At 36.5% G+C, this 22,113-nt stretch overlaps 1 protein-coding gene across 1 annotated transcript in view; it reads right to left on the bottom strand.

The window, feature by feature from the left end:
• Positions 1-1,521: 1,521 nt before the first annotated feature.
• Positions 1,522-22,113, bottom strand: part of LOC101737318 (transducin beta-like protein 2) — a 79,779-nt gene continuing 59,187 nt past the window's right edge. Inside the window, exons 4-6 of the mRNA XM_004932074.5 lie at positions 13,498-13,870; positions 9,241-9,426; positions 1,522-4,211 (exon numbers count right to left, since the gene is read on the bottom strand). Coding sequence (XP_004932131.1) covers positions 3,997-4,211; positions 9,241-9,426; positions 13,498-13,870 — 774 coding nt within the window. The 3' untranslated portion in view covers positions 1,522-3,996. The remainder of the gene's footprint in view (positions 4,212-9,240; positions 9,427-13,497; positions 13,871-22,113) is intronic.

A 22,113-nucleotide genomic window follows, 5' to 3' on the forward strand; every position in this document is an offset into this window, starting at 1 on the left:
TTTCTTAACGTTCTCTATAGCGTAAAAGTTAACCCAATTCTGTATGCACTTGGAATAGCGCCCCTAGCGGCAAACGTAGGCAAACGATCCCATATATGAGCTAACAAAAATATGAGCTAACTTTTACGCTATCGAGAACGTTAAAAAACTCGCACCAAGCACACAGGTCTAGTGGCCGTTATGCTGTGATAGAAACCAGGGGATGGAATCGTCTGAAATGACTTATCAATCGCAATCGCAAATGTTCACGATTGACTTCCACTGTGAAGGAATGACATCGCGTAATAAAAAACAAACCCTGGTAACAAAAACAAGTAATTACTAGTGGTAGGACCTCTTGTGAGCCGGCCTATTTCTGCCGTGAAGCAGTTCTGCGTTTCGGTTTGAAGGGCGTTGTAACTATACTGAGACGTTAGAACTCAAATCTCAAGGTGTGTGGCGGCTTTTATGTACGTTGTAGATGTCTATGAGCTCCAGTGACCACTTAACACCAGGTGGGCAATAAAAAGGTCAAGCCTCATGGATCGGTACAGTATCAATCGCAGTTAAGGCTTTCGCTACCGCAGGCCCCGCTGCAAAGTATTTCGCAGCCGGTGACTATAGTCATTCCTCCCATATGGGCGGTGTTTTTAGCCGTTGACTATAGTCACCGCTAGTAACAAAAAGGTTAAAAAAAACACGTCGAAACCTATGTCCCGAGTGCCAGCAGTACCGAATCATCGAAGCTCTAACAAGTTCATCAATTATCATCATCATAGTCGGTTGCTCTTGGCAGAGCAGTCGTAGTCGTGTGAAATCCTAGTTAATTAAAGCCTTGACAGATGTACATAATCCACAAACTGACGTTTGGCGCACGTACTCGTTAAGTCGGGTTTTGGTAAAGTATTTCACTTGATCAGTCCAGCGCATGGGGCTTCATCCACGAGATCTTTTACCATTGACCCAACCCTGAACAACAAGTTGCTTAATATACTCTGCTGGCCGTCGTGATACGTGTCCAAAATATCGAATAATCCTGGATTGCAATGTAAACTAATTATTTTCAAGTCGACCAAATATTGACCGTCACTGATCCGAAATGAACTGAACTTTCCCGAGCGCTATGACATGTCCTTCTTCAAACGAGGCTTGTGGAGAGTATTAAACCTTAGGCAGCGGCTTGGCTCTGCCCCTGACATTACTGACGTCCTTAGGCGACGGTAACCACTCACAATCAGGTGGGCCGTATGCTCGTCTGCCTATACGGCAATAAAAATATTAAAAAAATCGTAATGTACGGATCCCGGGTGATCCTCGTCTGAATTACGCCAGGCAAGAATGATAATCATTAGCGATGCTAGAAGAACTGTCTACTAAGCCGGTCGTCCATCAATCGTATAGCGGTAATTTTATGACATAAAACTTTATGCGTTCTGGTTTTTCTTGTTTTATTTCCGTTTAATATTATCTGATTTACAGTTTTACCCAAAATCACAAACTCTTAACTTTGTATTCAATAAGAGTTACAATTGAAACCAATAATTAAAAAAAATAAGAAACTTTATTATTGAGACACAATGTAACAAACACATTTCAATAATATGGAAACAAAAGTATGTATTACGTAGTTACCTACTTAAAAATTAAACAACTGAAACATTGTTTTCGTTAGTAAATAAAACACACACAGTAATATTTCTTACATAAAATGTGAATGAATTACAAGAACGTTATACAAATGCAAATTTAATTAACCGGAGAATTTACTTATTATATAAGTAACGGAGGTTTTTATTTAAAAAAATTACATATCGAGGCTATTTGGTTTAAGCGACATTTTTGCAATATCACAGGATGGCCATTTAAAGTTTATAATTTGAAAAGAATATCGTAACAAAAAAACTTCTTTAGCTATTAGAATGGGGTTAACTTTATTGAAGGTCAATTACAAAGATCGAATTGTTGATGCTAATACCAAATAAAACGGACCTTTCGTTACAAAAATAAATGACACGTGTTACTATAGTTAAAGACATGAGTGGATGAAGGGGTAAAGTACCATTTGTAAGATTTGTGAGTTTTTACATTGAATGAAGGTGTTATGTGCCCATAGACCATATTAGACCTTAAAACTCCAGGTTTAAAAGCTATTTTTAGAATATTTTTTTTGTTGCCGTATAGGCAGCCGAGCATACGGCCCACCTGATGGTGAGTGGTTACCGTCGCTCATGGACGTCAGCAATGCCAGGGGCAGAGCCAAGGCGCTGCCTACCGTTTACTTAATACTCTCCACAGGTCTCGTTTGAAGAAGGACATGTCATAGCGCTCGGGAAACACCGTGGAGGGAGCTCATTCCATAGCCAGATGGTACGTGACAAAAAGATCTCTGGAAACGCACTGTGGATGAACGTAGTGGCTCCAGGTAGTATGGATGAACTCTACTCCGGTGGTGGGCGGTGCGATGGTAAAAGCGAGATGTCGGTATCATCTCGAACAATTCCTCAGAGCACTCCCCATGGAGCACACGGTACAGAATACAGAGGGAACCGAAGTCCCTCCGCAAACCCAGAGGTTCCAAACGATCCGTAAGAATGGGATTATCGACAATCCGAATTGCATGTGACGAAAGAGTTATGTACGAAGAAAACGTACATCAAAAGTGTGTTGCCCGTTTTCTCAAAATTAACAAATTGTATCATATCTCCTTCATTTACTCATGTCTTCAGTTATTACTATTTTTTATATCGTCTTTCCGCGGTATCTTATCTTCTAACATAACCCTCCCACTAATTCCTGTTCTGACTTTCTAACCCAAGTTAACTAGCGACAGGGCGTCATGTGAGTCAAAAAAAAAAGAGTCCTATTTCTGCCATGAAGCAGTAATGCGTTTCGGTTTGAAGGGTGGGGCAGCCGTTGTACTGTAAAAACTTGGGCTTAGAACTGATTCTCAAGGTAGGCGGCGTTATAGACGTGATTGATGTTTATGGGCTCCGGTGACCATTTAACATCAGGTGGGCCGTGAGCTCGTCCATCTGCCTCAGTAATAAAAAGGTTCATTATTCCTAAGGTCCAAGTCATGCTCCGGTCGTAAACCAAATCGAATATTAATAAGAACACACTACTTACCATCTACCACTTAGTGGAATAAGACTTATGCATATTTCTATAGGAAACAGGATTTGATTTCTTAGTGACACTTGACCAAGAAATCTGACTCAAATACATCAAAATACATAACAGTTGTCAAAATTAGATTACCATTTCAAACGGATACTTTTATTTACCACTAATATATGAATCTATAATGACTGAATTAGAAAGATATCATAATTTTTTTGAGATTACTATTATTATTACTTATTGAGCAATGAAAATATTACAATAATATTGTATTAAGACTTCTCTACATTTTACAAAATACAAATGCAATAACCACAAACATATTTTTTTTCATCAAGAGATCGTTCCTAAAAACCGTTCGCAATACTTACCTAAAATTAAATGTACCGTATTATTACAAAATTGAAAAATAATATTTTCAAATTCGAACACCTTTGAAAGGGCATCTACACACGCTCACAATAAGAAACTGCTAATGACATGTCGAACAAAGTGAAAACGAATGTTTTAAATTTTACATCGAATTGTCAAGTAAATAAAGTTATATAAACGAAATGTTTACATAATGTCTGCAAATTATTGTTAATTGGTTTAAACTGTAAGTTCATACTTAACAAAATAAAATTATGACAAAACTAATTACCTACGTTATATTATATAAATGCAATTTTGTGATTATTTCGTTATCGTCTCGAGATATAATAACATAATAATAAAAACTACCTACAAATATAAACATTGGGAAAATACTATCACCGTTCTAATTACTTACAATTGTTACGATTGTAAAATTGTTATTACACATATAATCAGTCCGTAGATAAATTACGATACGGCCTAGGAAATACGATATAAAAAAATACTAATTAGTGCAAAATTAGAGATATCTCTTTACCCTTACTTACCGAATTTCTTTAAGGTCTGCTTGCAATCTTGTATTGTTTTATGAAGACGTTCCACAGTCGCGGAGGTCTGTTTACTTTTGAGAAGTCTTTTGCAACTCTCAATGGTCGTGAAGTATCCGCAAACGTTGTGGAGCACCCTCACGACTCGGTCGCCGCATACGAACAAATACTGGCCGCTTGCGTCAAACTTCATGTAGTTAACTAGACCTGTAATAACAACGGGGACGTTCTTTACGAGTAAGCTTAAATAGGATAGAGATTAGATGATCGTTTTGTATTGAAATTGGACGAGAGAGAGAGAGAGAGAGATAGAGAGCATACTTTATTGCACACCAAAACACAATAAATTTAACATCAGAAAACAGTCGACAAGCAGATAATACATTTGTACAATAGGCGGTCTTATCGCTAAAAGCGATCTCTTCCAGACAACCGTTTAATTACCCGACATTCTGGACAGATAAAGATACAACAGGTATGTTGCGGTGTACTATTAACAACATATTATTAAAGAAAATACATAGGACGAGAGCGATAACAATACAGTTTTCTAAATTAAAAAATGAAAGATGTGGTGTCGTGGGACACCAGGTAGGAACGAGGTTCCTTCGGCTAATGTAGAATCGACACAATTTGCAAAAAAAAAATCGTGCTCAATTTTATGTAGGTTTTCTTGATTTTTCTCTTAAATTTTGCTGATTAGTTTTTATTTACTTAAGTACAGGAAAGTATTTAGGAAATTCAGTATTTTAGGAAATAATAAATTACGTAAAATAGAAAGAGAATGGATGAGAGAACGAAAAGAAAGAGGGAGAAAGAGAAAGGTATTATACACTACTCGCTTGTGTATGCGACTGTCGCGCCTGCGCACGTCTCATTTAACGGTTTCATTCCACGCACTTTTTTCCACGGATTTTTTCTTACGGTTTTACTATCACATTTTTTTCAGTTCGGTCGCGCAGCAAAATCCCTATCCCCTTCAAGCCTGCCGTAAGGAACTTCGTTCCAAAAACGATTTCACTTAAATTCGTCTGCGAATGTTTTATACACTTTTTAAAGACAGATTGTGGAGCTCAAAACTGTTCGTTATAATAAATACTACCTCGGTATTGATGGAAAACAATTTTGGTCTGTTAAGTTAGGTCTTAATTTCAATGTAACATATATAATTAAAGCAACTAGTGGATGCAAAAATTCTTTCCTACCGAAACTTAACCTCTGGTCTTTGAAACTTTGAGCTCACCTATTGGTTCGGTGAATCTAGTATAAACCCTCGAGGTTACAAGAATAGGTAGGAAAAAAAACCCAAAAAGAATGAAGTTAGTTTACATACAAATATTCTACTTATTTCTGCTGGAAATCAGTCATGCGTCATGGTTGGAGCATGCGTTATACTTTACTACTGATACTTCGACTTAATCTCTCCAAGTGGCAACATCATTGACCTAATATTTATATACTCTAGTAACCGCAGAACACCTAGTTTTCTCCTCTGCCCAACCCCAATGACAAACATTGTTACGCTGGCTACATTCACTGGCATTTATAACAAACTAGCTGTATCCGTCCGCTTCGTTGGGCATTTAATATTAACATTATTATTTCTCACCCCCACAAAGATTCTCATCATTAACGCCCCCGCAACCAATACCGTCTTTACCATAAGGGCACACGGGGCCCGTGCCCAGGGCCCCCATTCTCAGGGGGCCCCGAAAGACCGACAATTTCTCTCACACGTTTATTCTCAAAACATGTTTGTCGGGCACATTACACTTTTTTCACAAATTAGTAATCAGAAGGTTATTTACAAGACATATACTATGCCTATAATAGAAGATTTTGCTCAACAGAAATCCCGAAAGAAACCGTTATCGAAATCGTAACCAAAAAACCAGTCTAATTCTATTACCTAATATCATCAATTCTAAATCAATCAATTCTAATATCATTAATGATATATTATATTATACTGTATTTGATTAAGTATAATAAATGGTCATACTCAGTTTTTTTTAAATTATAATTCGCTTATTTTACTTTGCAAAAGGGCCTCAACTTCTTGTGTGCCCAAGGGCCCCATCCTAATTTAAGACGTCCCTGCCCGCAACTGGTGTAGGGAGTTCCGCACTCATAGCCTATCCATTAAGTACATGTATTTTGTACATGGATACCAAGTTTCAAGTCAATCAAATGCACGGTTCAGTAGTTATAACGGAACATCCGTAAAAACCACAATACATTTATATATTAGTATAGATAATGACTACACCATATTATATCACATATCAATTAGGTCACAATAAAAAGGCCGCGACAAGACGGAAAAACACGTTTTGTCGGACAAAATCATGATACGTTGCAGTAAAGTCTAAAGGATGTTACGTAATTAAAAAGAGACTTTTATACGCGACCTAAAATAGCATTGGATGAATTAATGAGTGGCGGTAGGTGGTGCCCTGATCGATGAAGCCTTGGATGTTTGTTAAATAATCAATTCGCGTACGAATACCTTGTATAATAATAATATACTAGAGGTCCCGCAGTAGTCGAAATTCGACTATAATTAATTGGAATTGTAAGTTTGTACACTATTATGATTGTATTTTATACTTCTATAATCACAAATTTCGCCACTATAAAAAATATTAACAAAGACACACAATATTTAATCTATTCTCAATTTGACAACAGACTCCAAGAACAAAAGTTTGACAATAAATAGTTTGCATGTGTGTGTGCGTCAAATACATGGTATGTAGTGTGTGTAATGTTTTCTTTATTGATTTAATGTATATTTTACGCATTATTTAAAAAAAATATTAGCGTTATGCACTTCTTCTCTATATTCTCTATAAGTGTGCAAAATTTCATACTCCTCCGTCGGCACAATTTTCGTAAAAAGGGATACAAAGTTTTTGCTTCACGTATTAATATATAGATAGGTCAGTTTTAATGTTATTCCAATGAATCGAATTAACATAAACTGACGTATTAAATTTACAAACAAATCTCAACTAACGTAAATGAATTAAGGATGTTATTGCAAATAACCGAATTCTTGTGATTTTCCCGCGAAGGCTATATAATACATATTAATCAGTATTTGTTTACGTTCATTGATTGCGTATGTACAATCGTTTATATTATATAAACGATGGTATATAAATTATATACCATCGGGTAATCCCAACCATTCAAAGGGTTTGTCGGCTGTTACATTTGAGACTGCGACCTCATGTTTCAATGGATAGGGCGATTTACGACGTCATTTATAGGTTTTAGTATTCAAAGAAGACGCTGTCTGATCACAAAACGAACTAGATGTGGTATTTTATATATTGCCTAGTTGCTACAGTTGATCAGCATGACTGTCGATCCTTAACAATCTAGATAAATCAAAGATTCAATGCAGTTCCATGGTAAGTGGGTACCTCGAAAAGAGCTGGTCCTATTTGTCCATTTCATATTTTTTTTTATTGCTTAGATGGGTGGACGAGCTCACAGCCCACCTGGTGTTAAGTGGTTACCGGAGCCCATAGATATCTACTACGTAAATACGCCACCCACCTTGAGATATAAGTTCTAAGGTCTCAGTATAGTTACAACCGTTGCCCCACCCATCAAACCGAAACGCATTACTGCTTTACGGTAGAAAGAGGCAGGGTGGTGTTACCTAGGAAACGTAAAAGCCAAACCAAAATTTAGGAAGCACATTCAACAAGTTACCCTAATAAATTAAAAGGAATATATTGAGGTTTGAATAGAACTTCTATCGGGTCTGATATTAAATGAACAATAGCTCACACGGCATTCGTTCTTGCCCTCAAGTGAAATACATATTATTATTATTTCTAAGCGTCAAAACCGTGCTTTGTGTAAGCACAGTTTTGGAACCGAAATAGACATAACATTGGCAGCAACCAGAACAACTCAACGCGAACTATAACAATTAATAGTTGAATGACGTATAGAGAACAGCTACATTATATGGACCTAAAATAGACCTTCGGGTCATGTCGCACGTGGAGCGGTGTACAAGTATTTCTGTAGCTTCTTGTGTTATATTAAATAAAGTATGAAGCCAATTTCGCGGTAGACCGTCGCTTGGCTAAAGACGCCTTACACAGTGCCACATGCCAATGGTTTAAAGAATAAGACGTAGAATGTATTCGTATCGAGCGATGCGGCTATGCCAATGAAAATCCAGCCTATAGGTACACATTTATGGTTACTAAGTAAATATGCAAAGGAGCGCTGATAATCACTAACATCAAGGAGATAGAGAGATCCTCTGCGAATTTACGGAGATAACAAAAAAACTATAGAAACTCTACATAGAATACACTATGCAAGAAATATTTTATATAGAAAAATATTGAAATGTCGACATACAACACCTCAGTCGTCCGTGTACAGGGAAATTGTGAATTATTCGAATATTCGAGATGTCGGATAATATATTATTATCATAAAATGAAAACAGCAAAGCCGAGATTAAACTGTAGAAGTAGTTTTTATTATATCTACGAATCGAAAGAAAAAAATATGAAAATACATACTTTATTTTTGACATATTCCCACCTTTTTTTTTTTATCCTACCTAAGCTGGTAGCCTTGAGAGGCTATTCCAGCGTAACCTTAACTAGTAGGTGAGCTCACGGGGCTCAAACCTGACGACGTTGCTAACACGAACCCTAGCAAGAGCCGTGCTTCGCAGACGCGACCCACTGAGAAGATCCGGCGAGGAACTCAGTGGGCTGTGTCTGAGAGTTAATTTACTCGTCGAGCCCTTCGTCGCAAGCGACGGGTTCAACGAGAACGGTGACCGGTGCTTGAAGTACCTAGAAGCACCGCTAGTTGATCGGGAGGATTCGAGATGACGTCATTCCCACCAAACTCTACATGGCTTATATAGAAAATCACGAATCGCATACACAATATGTATGTACAAGATTGCCCGGAAGACATAGCTTTAAGCGATAACGCCGTCTGTTATAACGCTCTTGTTCTTTGCTTAGTGTGAGTTTTTTAACGTTCTCGATAGCGTAAAAGTTAGCTCATATTTGTATGGAATGGGATCGTTTGCCTACGTTTGCCGCTAGGGGCGCTGTTCCAACTGCATACAAAATTGGTCTAACTTTTACGCTATCGAGAACGTTAAGAAACTCTCACTAAGCACACAGTGCCTCGACCTTAACTTTTTGCTAATGGTTTTCTATTCTAGAAAATTACTTACCTGTGTAAACATTTTCCACGGTGTCATATAATATCCCTGTATACGTGTCGTAGAACTCTATTGAAGAATCAACAGACACGGCCAGGACTTCGGCGTTGGGCGATAGCGCGATGCGAGGTGCATTTGCGGTCTGCGTGTATTTCCCCGTCTCCAAAACGTGGGGAGATTCACCTCTGACGTAATCGACTGCGGATACAAAATTGGTTTAATACTAGAACGGGTATTCATGTGTATTGTAATTTAAGAAAAAACGTGCTATTCATACGGGTTCAAGTGAATTTTACAGAATGCCACGTACCATCCGGCTATGGAATGAGCTCCCCTCCACGGTGTTTCCCGAGCGCTATGACATGTCCTTCTTCAAACGAGGCTTATGGAGAGTATTAAGCGGTAGGCAGCGGCTTGGCTCTGCCCCTGGCATTGCTGAAGTCCATGGGCGACGGTAACCACTCACCATCAGGTGGGCCGTATGCCCGTCTGCCTACAAAGGCAATAAAAAAAAAAAAAAAAATCATTCTATAGCAAGCTTAACCTCTATAGTTAGTACTGTTTGCATTAAAAATGTAATTTAAGAAAAAACGTGCAATTCACAGGGGTTCTTTTTTTTTCTTTTTTTTTCCTACCTAAGCTGATAGCCTTGAGAGGCTATTTCAGCGTAACCGTGGCTAGTAGGTGAGCTCACGGGGCTCAAATATGACGACGATGCTAACACGAACCCTAACAAGAGCCGTGCTTCGTAGAATCTACTACCGGATCGGAAACGCGACCCACTGAGAAGATCCGGCGAGAAACTCAGTGGGCTGTGTCTGAGAGTTAATTTACTCGTCGAGCCCTTCGTCGCAAGCGACGGGTTCGACGAGAACGGTGACCAGTGCTTGAAGTACCTAAAAGCACCGTTAGTGGATCGGGAGGATCCGAGATGACATGTTTTGGGCGACGTCGACTGCTTTCCATTCTGTCCGCAGGATCGGGAATGACACGGGTTCAAGTGAATTTTACAGAAGCGTTTTGTCTCATTCTATAGCAAGCTTAAGCTCTATAGTTAGTACTGTTTGTCTCTTTTTAGAGTTGTTTTTTCGTTACATCGGGATTCAAATCACAACGATTTTAATAAGTCTTCATTTTTCTCTTCTATAATGACACAACTCCAATTATGGAATTTGTAATTTTTTCGTGACTAAAAATATAAATTAAGCGGCGTCACCTCAAGAATGTGATACACACTGTGTGGGCTTCCCACAAGCCCGACCGACAATACGGACTCAATACAGTATAGTATAGTACGAGCAGTCAAATTTCCTATCGATATCTAATATATAAAATTCTCGTGTCACAATGTTCGTTCCCATACTCCTCCGAAGCCGCTTGACCGATTCTCATGAAATTTTTTATGCATATTCAGTAAGCCTGAGAATCGGCTACTATCTATTTTTCATACCCCTAAGTGATTAGGGTTGTCCACCCCTAACATATTTTTTTTATTTGGACAAATTTTTTTGTTATAATGAGGTATTATGTGATTGAATGAGGTTTTATTATTTTTATTATATATTCCCTCATCGTTCGCAGCACTACATACCTCTTTCACTCATTTACCACATCCTTACACACTTACAATAAATTAGTTTTTTTTTTCTACACTAGAAATTCCCTAGAAATCTTATATATGGCAAAACAATGTTTGCCGGGTCAGCTAGTATTATTATAGGATTATCATTATAGTAAAACAGGTGTTGCTCCTTGCCGGTAACGTTTTATTGAATAGCAAACACAGTATTTTTTTTCTGAGCATGCGATTTACATGACTAAATATTCATGTATCGAGTTTTATTAAATATTTAATCACGTATGAATTCTTAGTGACTCGTAAAAAATGTGTGTTTACTTTGACGTTCCATTGCTAGCATAATTCGAACAGGAGACCGATTCTATCAATATGTATTTAATATTTAAAAAAACGTATATTTTGAATTGAAAAAAAATAACTGATCCAGTATTGTTTGATAAGTTCCAAAATGCTATTCTCTAATAATAATGATAGTAATTTTGTGTACAAAAAATACTCGTGTCATCTTCAATTACACTATTGGTTTTATTAAAATTTTCATTGATACCATTCACATCATTTTCAATTTTACACAATAGTACAAATATCGTCTAGTTGTGGTAGGACCTCTTGTGAGTCCGCACGGGTAGGTACCACCACCCTGCCTATTTCTGCCGTGATGCAGTAATGCGTTTCGGTTTGAAGGGTGGGGCAGCCGTTGTAACTATACTTGAGACCTTAGAACTTATATCTCAAGGTGGGTGGCGCGTTTACATCGTAGATGTCTATGGGCTCCAATAACCACTTAACATCAGGTGGGATGTGAGATCGTCCACCCATATAAGCAAGAAAAATAAAAGTTGATCTATTTGGTTAGTGGACCTTGACTGCCCATGTCAAGAGCTCCGGGTTTAATCCCGTATCGGAGTCAGTATATGTGTATAAGATATTGGTTCCCAAGTTGATCTTGTCTCGTATATGTCGGGTAAGTTATGAAGAACAAAGAGGAATAATTGAGAACTTGAATGTTTTCATTCAAATATCGTAAAACCCTAAAAGTACCTTGAAATTAATTATTTTAGACGATAGAGATTACAAACAGAAAACAATGTTCTAATGAAAAAAGTGATTGGACTTTAAATTCTATAAAACACGTCACAAATATTCATTATCATCAACGGGTAAGTCCGGAGAGCGTCTGTCGTAGCCGTTTGGATATATCAAAGGTATTTTCCCTATTAAGTAATTTAAAATGTCGATCCAAGAAAACTTGAATTACGTCATCAAGTCTATCTGTATTCTAAATTCGAACAAGTTCAAAAAAAAAACAAAAAAAACAAAAAAACAAAACAAAACTAGAACGCAAACACTTCTGTTTGTGAAACAGCATCGATTAACGCAATTCGTTACGTATCAAAATATTTTCGTTCATGTATTATGGATTGTAATGATACCCGAGATGTTGCGTAACACATTTGTTATTTGTTTGTTCGCAGCTTATAATGTAACGTAACACCGCTCGGAGTATGTGGCCGATGCGCTAGCTTTGCGCTCCGTAAACATCACACGTGCAGTGTGCTTAGTGCGAGTTTTTTGACGTTCTCGATAACGTAAAAGTTAACTCATATTTCGCCTCTTCGCATTAAAAGTGTACAATTTCCAAAATAATTCGAAATTGAGTTAACACGAGTAAACATTTGGTATCACCAGTATTTTTCTCATAAATACTGTCAAAAGAGCGTAGTTTAGTTTTATGTTTTTTTTTTTTAGTTTACCTTTGGTTTGACTATCTACTATTAACAAAATTAATACAATAAATAAAACATAATTTTATCTTACTTTAAAAGACAGATAATGTAACTGGTAAAACAAAAATGTTGCAAATATGATTAATATTAAAAATATTACATGTTAAACCTTTAAAAGACCCTCCTGTAAAATTTGTAAGTTTTGAGATTATACCGTTTTATTGTGAGAAGACGATTTGTGTGGAATGGGATCGTTTGCGTACGTTTGCCGCTAGGGGCGCTATTCCAGCTGCATACAAAATTGGATTAACTTTTACGTTATCGAGAACGTTAAGAAACTCGCACTAAGCGCAATTTTTCTCGTTTGCTTTTGTTGCAACAAAATAATTGGATACTATCCCGTTCGTTTCTCGGCACTGGAGATGCTCGTGCTTAACACGAATTCTGTCATGTACATATTCATTTGAATTTATTGTTTAAACTCACGTCTAATTAAAATAAACTCAGTTTGGCTGCAACATGCCGTTTGAAAGAAACATTCGAAAGTTTGTTGTGAAAATTACGATGCTTAATATACATTTGTCAAATTCACTTTTCGACGATTGAATAAAATGATGTATCAATAAATAAATATAAATATAATTTTAGCAGCTTCGACAATTATAAATCACTAAAGCTTTGGCTTGGGTTATATTGAGTCATTCAACTAGTCAGAACACTTTGTTTCTCCTCATAAAGAATTCTGCGCAATTAATAACGTGATAAAGAACACACATACGGCCATACTTTACATTTAAAGGTGACGTCACAAGTCGTAAACCTACTTTTTACATTCTTACGATCACGTCCAAGCCTCAATAACGGTACATAATTCATCTTCGCTTATTAATTCTATTATTGTGAATCATTAATTCATTAACCCATCGCGGAATAACCGATAAAACTTGGTTCGTAGGTACTCACTCTTTGTGTGGTATAGCTTCCACGTGCCGTCTTTGGATATTGTTGCGATGTGTGACGTGTCAACATCGAAAGCCACGTCGTATATACCCGACGAATGTCCCGTCAGCTCGTAAGCCTTTGACACCTGTTTGAAATCTCCAGTTTTCGTAAAACACACTTCCATTACTTTAACGTCTGGCGAGAAACCGGTGGCGACGACGAAACGGCCACAGGGCGATATCTTGGCGGCGTGAGTGCTCATCAGATACGTGTCTAGCTTCTCAAGCTGTTGCCCTTTTAGGTCCCATATCACCAAATCTGTCTTTGATGAGCACGACATCATGAATTTCCCGTTACTCGATATATCGAATCCTATTACGTCATCTTGGTGGACCTGTAACAATAATTATTGTTTTTATCAAACGCATATTTGTGTGCAGTAAGCAAAGCTATAGTTAAACGAATTGCAAAAATGATGTCATCTCTTTCTTATTATCGGACCACCCGCCACCGAAGCAGAGTTCATTCTCACTACCTGGAATTATTGGATTCATTAGTGTGTTTCCAAAGACATTTCTGTCACGTACCACCCAGATTTGGAGTGGAGTACCTTTTTGCAGTTTCCTGAATGCTTACAATGCCCTAAATCTCATCCTTTATACGAGGTTTGAAAATAACTCTGTGTGATAACCGGCTGCTTGGTTGTCGCTATCAATGTCGATGTCCATCGACGGGAACCACAAACCAGCAAATAAACCATAATTTGGTCTATAATATAGACGGTCTATAATATAGACCATATTATGCTCATCTGTCTTCAACGGCAACAAAAACTGCCAAATAATTCATCGTAAATTATAATCAGTAAATATATTTTATTATAATTAGAAGTTGATTGATTTAATCTTGTATGGTATGAACGTGTGAATAATAAAGGAACTGCCATGATTGGTGTCGTAAATTGACATATACTTAATATATACATTAATACTACATCAACAACAAAAAAAACGGTTTCTACAAACTTCAACTAATAATAAAGATTTATAGCGGAGAGAATTAGTTGAACAGCCTTAATAAACTATAAAGGTAGAGATAGATGTTCGAATGAGGAATTGCGTTGCGCGCGCTCCGTGAATTGTTCAAAACTCAATGAATAATTCAAAATATTCCCGACGAACATACGTGCATCATGTTTAATGTAGACGGCATGCACGAGGAAAACGACCCGAGAACCTTCCTGCGTCTAAAAATATTATTTTCGAGGCTACAACGAGTTCATACATCGGTAGAGCGGTCTGAACGGCGAGCGCCATATTAAAATTATCGCGAAACTACTTTATCGGTGGGCCTTCGCAGTGGGGACTACGTTAACATGATGACACAACTAACTGCGTGCGTCTCTGTATTCACTATACTAGTATGTACCTATATCAAAGAGCCATTGTTCCGGTGGAAGGTCTTTTTTTAATCGTCTGCCCGCATTCTGATAAAGTTGAACACCCTTACAGAGACAGGGCAGGGATCGTTCTTATATCGTAAACTCTGAGCTGTACTACGATTTTATTATGCTTTTTGAGAGGAGATGATGCAATGTCCCCCTTGTATTTCGATGTGTTTTTCCATTATAATTACGTTTTTTTTTTTTGAGATGAACATAGTAAGATTGCGACATTAATAATAATTTTATGTAATTTGTTATTGCCGATTCGTTGACACTGAACTGTTTAGGAAGACAATTTATAAATTTTACTTTAATGATAAGACGCCCGCCCACTGTGTTCGTATAGGATAGGTCTATGACATGGTTTTAGATGTCGCAGATACTATTTTTTATAAGGAAATACGTACTTAACACCTATGATGACCGTCTTCAACAATGAAGGATCCTGTGATAATTTTATCAATTAAATCGGAGAATAAATACATTTTCATAACAAAGCAACTATTGGCGTATTATGATACTGCAGTGGTAGGTACCATCATGACTATTTTTGTCGCGAAGAAGCCATTTAAAGGGACAGGCATTACACTTCTTTTTTTTTCCTACCTATGCTGATAGCCTTGAGAGGCTATTTCAGCTTCGCCCTAACGTGTGTAGATGAGCTCATGGGACTCAAACCGGAGTGTTGTTAACACTGACCCTAGCAAGAGTAGTACTTCGCAGAATCTACCACGGGATCGGAAACGCGACCCACTGAGAAGATCCGGCGAGAAACTCAGTGGGCTGTGTCTATGGGGACATTACACAATAAAACAGATTTGACCTCAGGTCTGAGAGGCAATATTTGCGTGAAGTTTATGGGCTCAAAAAATTTAAGAAATTGAATGAAGGTGTTATGTGCCTATAAACCATATTATACCTTAAAGCTCCGAGTTAAAGGCTATTTTTAGAAATGGCATGTGATGAAGTTATGTGCAAAGAAAAAGTAGAAGTAACGAAAGTTTGTTGCCCCTTTTCTCAAAATTAACAAATTATATGATATCCCCTCATCCACTCATGTCTTCAATTATTAACCAGGATAGCCAAGCTCTCGTCTACCCATTCCTCTTTAGTTAAATTTAAAACAAAAAAAAAACTAGAGTTGACATCCCTATTCACTTTAATAACGTCCACTTCAAAAAAATTAACAAGAGCCATGTTTTTTTTGTAATTCAAGTCGCTTGGTAACGACTTAATAATCATTTAAGCTATCAAGACACTGGAATTTACCGACTTATTAACTAATTATATCAATGGCTTCTATCATTTTGCGTATTACATTGACGGATATTCCAAAAATGAATTTTGTACAGTATTTTTTCCGTGTTATAAACACGAGCTCATTGAGGAATAATAAAAACATATTTGTTATGAGCGACCTGTTTCCTTTCTCGAACAATAGTGATGGGAATCGTATTATAACAAAAAAAAATTAGCGTTGCGATCATTAGAGAGCCGTATCTGTGTTACAATCGGCGAAATCTTGCGACGATGTCAGCAACATAACAATGACTGACAAAAACTTAAAAAGTACACAATAAAAGAAAATGTCTGCGAGTTTATAGTACGTCAAACACAAGAGGTTCGTTAATTTAGATTCAGCTGACGATAAAGAGGCACGCGATAGTTCCATGTAACTTTTTGAATTAGTACAAATTGGACGAATTATGTCAACAGTCAAACACATATTCATGCAAAAAATATATAGCCAGACATTTTATTAGGGTTTTCACGAATGCAGTACTGGATGAAGTATTTGCGAGGTAGGTGGTAATTTAACTTTTAGCGTTCATTCATTCATAGTTCAACATCATCATCATCATATAAATAAAATTGGAGTGTCTGTTTGTAATATTGAAATAACCGCTTTTTACTACATGCATATGAATATATATACAGAACATACACCAAAATAATATTTTTTACAATTTTTAATCTAATCTCTATTTTAATCTAATCTCTGGAACGGCTGGACCGATTTTGACGGGACTTTCGCTGATAGGTAGCTGACGATATAAGGAGTAACTTAGGCTACGTTTTTTAGACTAGCTTCGCCCCGCGGCGTCACCCGCGGTACGACAATAACCGCGGGTAACATCGCGGAACTCAGCTAGTAAGTACCTAATAAAATTAAACATATTGGTTACAATATGTTGTATTCTGTTAGGTTAACCACTTATATAATTAATTTCGCTCTATAGCTTTCTTGATTGCTGCAGAAAACTCATATAGTGTTAAATTTTCTATTACATATTTTCTTCTATGTACAATAAAGAACCATCAATTTAAGTCAGTCAGTGCGGAATTCTGTTTCGACTTTCCTGATATGATATCATCATAATCACATCGGATGCGGTGGTACATATCCTATTAACTAATGCCTATACAAGTCGACGTAGGTAGACTAGGAAGATGGTCATGATAATATGTATAAGATAAAATACATAACGGAAAATAGCTTCCCGTTTTATTCTTATTAATCATAAATACATATAAAACACTATACCTATAATGAAACTTCATGTTTTGTTATTGTATTATATTTGAATCTGAATTTCGAATTTTCAAAATGTTGATCGAATTATTAAATAATTCGTTTTTGAATTTTAAATACAAACTTAAGAAATTTAATTGTAGAATCTATAAAATTTAAATTCCGTCAGAGGTTCTAGCAGAACATAGTCTAGTTGTCATCAAAAGATACGGGTAGATAAGGGAGATTCCGGCGACAGCCTCGAACTTAAGCCGTCCCCTCCTCCTTTATGCTGATTTGTGATTTGTTATAATACACATTAAATAATAAATTAATATATACTATCAATCACGCCACGTTAACTGTTCCCGTGCTAAGCTCGTAAAGAACTTGTGTTACAGGTACCAGATAACGGAAATAAATGTAAGATTTTTATTATACACATACATATATTTAATATACATCTATAACCCTGGAAAATACATTTATATTTATTATACAAATATCTTCCCTTGGCGGGATTCGAACCCGCGACCCCCTTGTGTAGTGACTATGTCAATAACCACTACACCAGACGGCCGTTAAATTGTCTTCATCATCATATTATCAAAGAGCCGGGTTGGGTAAATTACTGTATATAAATCTGACTGAATGTAATTAGAATAAGAATATCAGTAACAATACCCTTTAACGGTACAACACAAACAGCAATAAAGAATTAAAAGCGCTGTCTAAGCCCGCGCTGCGTTATCCTCGTATCGTATTTATGCGGAATAAGCCCGTTTTCGTTAAGACAATGGGTGTCTCAACAACATTGTCGAGGTTCATTGTCGAACACACAAGGTCGTCGTGATTTTAAACAAAATCACGAAACGATCGCTTCGCGTCTCCTTTATCGGTACGTAGCCATATTTGTTTTACGAATAAATATTTGTTAATATTACGGAAGGGAAGGGACGTGGATTGATTTTTGTGTTCGATTTAAAATCATAAACAAGGAAAACATGTGTTTTATTGAGGTTTCCCGCAACGTAAACGACGTCAAAGTACTTTTTGTTCAATGAAACAAAACCGATACAGAATTTACATCTTTAAAACGTTGACGTAATTATATCGATTTCTTTTTTGGATCATCTTATTAAAGCGCGGAATATCTAGTAGACTCTGGGAAAAACGAATCTGAAGATACTGAGAATGAATCTTTTTCTTACTGACTTAAAAGATTAAAATATAGGTACATTAGCTTAGTAGAATTTAGTACATAACAAAAATCGATATAATAACTTTAGTGAACCGCGTAGGACGCCTACAAGAAGAACTTAGTAGAATTTAGTACATAACAAAAATCGATATAATTACTTCAGTGCGCCGCGTAGGACACCGGTGACCTACACGGCAGTCAACGTGTTAATAAATGTTTGTTTATTTTTCATAAACTTGTATAGTTTTTAGTGGGATATGAAAGACGCGTGTGTCAACGTGAAATGAAATCATACTTTCGATTTTAAATCTAGACAAGAAGTGAACGATTATTTTAATTATATTGCGGTATCTACACAAAATTATTGCCATCAGATACCTTGAGACATAAAGGACTCTCAAAATTTTCATTGACATGTAAGTATAAAGTGTGAAAGTATTATAAGCATAAATAAGCAAAACAATGATACCCCAATCCGAACGAGTTCATGACCGAATCTATATAATTATTTGTATCGATTTTAAGTTAACAAAATAAATCGATTTCGTATGTCACATGATAAGGTGACGAATACAAGAGTAACATGCGCATTTTAAAACAAAGGATACAAAGATCTTTGTTCGTTTGGTCTCGCGAAACAAGACCGAAGATAAATACGTGATATGTTAATTAATATACATTACAATGTTTAATTGAAGCTCGTGGTTCAACGTATTGAACGTGCTATCAAAATAGGGGGGGGGGGGGGGGGGGTTACTGATTCGAGGTTGAACACATGTATATACAGGTCATTGAACGGTAGGTACGAATTTACGGTAGGCAGCGGCTTGGCTCTGCTCCTGGCATTGCTGTAGTCCATGGGCGACGGTAACCACTCAGCACCAGGTGGGCCGTATGCTTGTCTGCCTACAAGGTCAATAAAAAAAAATTGTAGGAGGGGAAATTTGTTCATGACAGTTCACTCCTTCCAAAATATCTTTGGCAAGGCATTGTGAATGTTAATTCCTTGGGCGACAATAGAAAACACGCTCTTCTGCCAACGAAAACCAATAAAATGAATATCGATCATCATCAATTTTAACGGTGCCTATCGAAAGATTATCGCTTACGTTACAGAGATTTTGTAATACTGAAAGTGTCGCAACGTTTATATATATATTTAATCTTTATTGTTGATTTTAATGTCATTATGCAATTTGATTTCGGATTGGAAAGTGAACGTGGTATCGCGATGGATATACTTTCATTGTGTCCGGTAACACGAGAAAGCAACATGCGTATATGTATTCATGTGTAAGGGAAGATGCAAGTTTCATTTTAATCATTCTTATTTATGTGTGTTTATATCATAAAAATATCAATTAAATAGTTCGCTAGGTAAAAACAAAGGCTTTGAATTTTATTGTTGTAGCGGCATTAACAATTCTAAGTAATTATATTACATTAGTTATTAAACACATTATAAATTATTTTTACGTTTTAAATTTTCGGCGGTAAAAAATGTCCCGTGTCACAGACTATATTCTTTTTTTCACCTCTCGTGCGTTCCGGCTTACGCATCATAAAAAGGTGCGTTCTTAAACGCCACAGCTTCACAGATCATATCACCGATAAAGTAGTCCAGAATATGGGAAGGTGGACTTAAAAACTGAAGAATTGCAAGTGTGCAGTAGTTTTGGTGCAAGCGTTATATCTATTAAATCTAATTTAAACATAACGATTTATATTCCTTATCCTTAACGAAACCATGAAAACTGTAACATAAAAAAAAATAACAAAATTAGCACACAGTAAATAAAACTCTGTGGCTGTGTTATAATAACTTCGTCAACGATGTCTTGAAATCTAATTAAAATACTAAAGGTTTTCCTTTTAGATTGTAGGTTGTGCCCCAAAAACTTAATTAATACATATAATTTGTAGTAATTGAAACGGAAGCGGTTTGTTTTACTTAAATTAGTGGCATCCTATTCTTGCTCGCGAACCTTAGATTAACAAACGCATTAAGCCCTATACACATACGTATTCAATTGGATCAACGGCTAGGCGGACCAGAAGTAAAACATACCTAGTCAAATGTAGCATTTTCCTCACGCATCATTAGGCTCTATAGCGAAGAATTCTCTTCCTTCTTTGTTCGAAAGAAGGTTTAAAAGATTGCATTTGCGATATCCGACGAGTAAGCAATTATTAGCCAAAACCATTATTTAAAAAAAAAATGCGATATCCTTCCATAATACTTAACAAAAGCGTTTTCTAAAATAAACAAATTACAAAAGCATGTCGTTCGACTTTAGCTTGCGTGTTTGAGTTTAAGCAAATTTACTTGGTCTCAATTCGAGACGCGGTCTCTGACCAAAGACGACAGTTCGTGACGTCATTTCGAGAGTTCTAACGGTCTCGTAATAATAATAAAATAATAAGCGACCAACTTCGACGGAATAAATTTTAAGAAAAAGTCAAATTTATTAATCTGGCCAATTTCTTTTACGTACGTGTGTCAAGAAGGTGATGTTTTGTGTGCGCGCGCGCGCGTGTGTGTGTGTGTGTGTGTGTGTGTGTGTGTGTGTGTGTGTGTGTGTGTGTGTGTGTTTGTGTGTGTGTGTGTGTGTTTGTGTGTGTGTGTGTGTGTTTGTGTGTGTGTGTGCGCGCGTGTGTGTGTGTGTGTGTCGTGTGTTTATTTGGTTTTTGTGTCGGTGTGTTATACCTATTTCTACCGCGATGCAATTTAAAGATTTGTAAGAAGAGTGATACAGTCGTTATAAACACAGTAAAGACCTCAACGCCACGCCTCAAGGGGACATTCTTGTTGTGATTTCTGTGAGCTTTAGTAGCCAATTAAAATTTACTGGTTATTAGCTCGTCCACTGGCCCAGTGAAATAAATAAAAAACTTCTGTAAATTTTGATTAATTTTGTACAAGCACCGCTAGTGTTTCATTTTTCTAAACGAGTTAAATCATAAACTGTTTCTAATTCATAAGTGTTTTTACAATTAACAAGGTCGAAGAAGCAGCAACATTAAGTGTTTCTAATTTTTATTACATCAGGAAGTGAAACAACAAAGCAACGCTAAACATTAAGCACAGCTGTATTATTACAGTTGTGACATAAACAGTACAATTGTTAATATTGTTAAATAAATAGCAATATCGTTAAATTCTAAACAAAACCCAGAAAGAACGATACTACACTACTTTTATAAATATTTATGTACGCTTTGTAACAAATCCACAAGTTAAACAAAGCTATTTCAAGCAAAATTTATATTTACTAGAGGTCCCGCATTAGTCGAAATTCGACTATAATTAATTGGAATTGTAAGTTTGTACACTATTATGATTGTATTTTATACTTCTATAATCACAAATTTCGTCAAGACTACACTATAAAAAATATTAACAAAAACAAACAATATTTAATCTCAATTTGACAACAGACGTCGAGAACAAAAGTTTGACAATAAATAGTATGCATGCGT

The sequence above is a fragment of the Bombyx mori genome, chromosome 8 (assembly GCF_030269925.1).
Source record: "Bombyx mori chromosome 8, ASM3026992v2".
NCBI classification, from domain to species: Eukaryota; Metazoa; Arthropoda; class Insecta; order Lepidoptera; family Bombycidae; genus Bombyx; species Bombyx mori.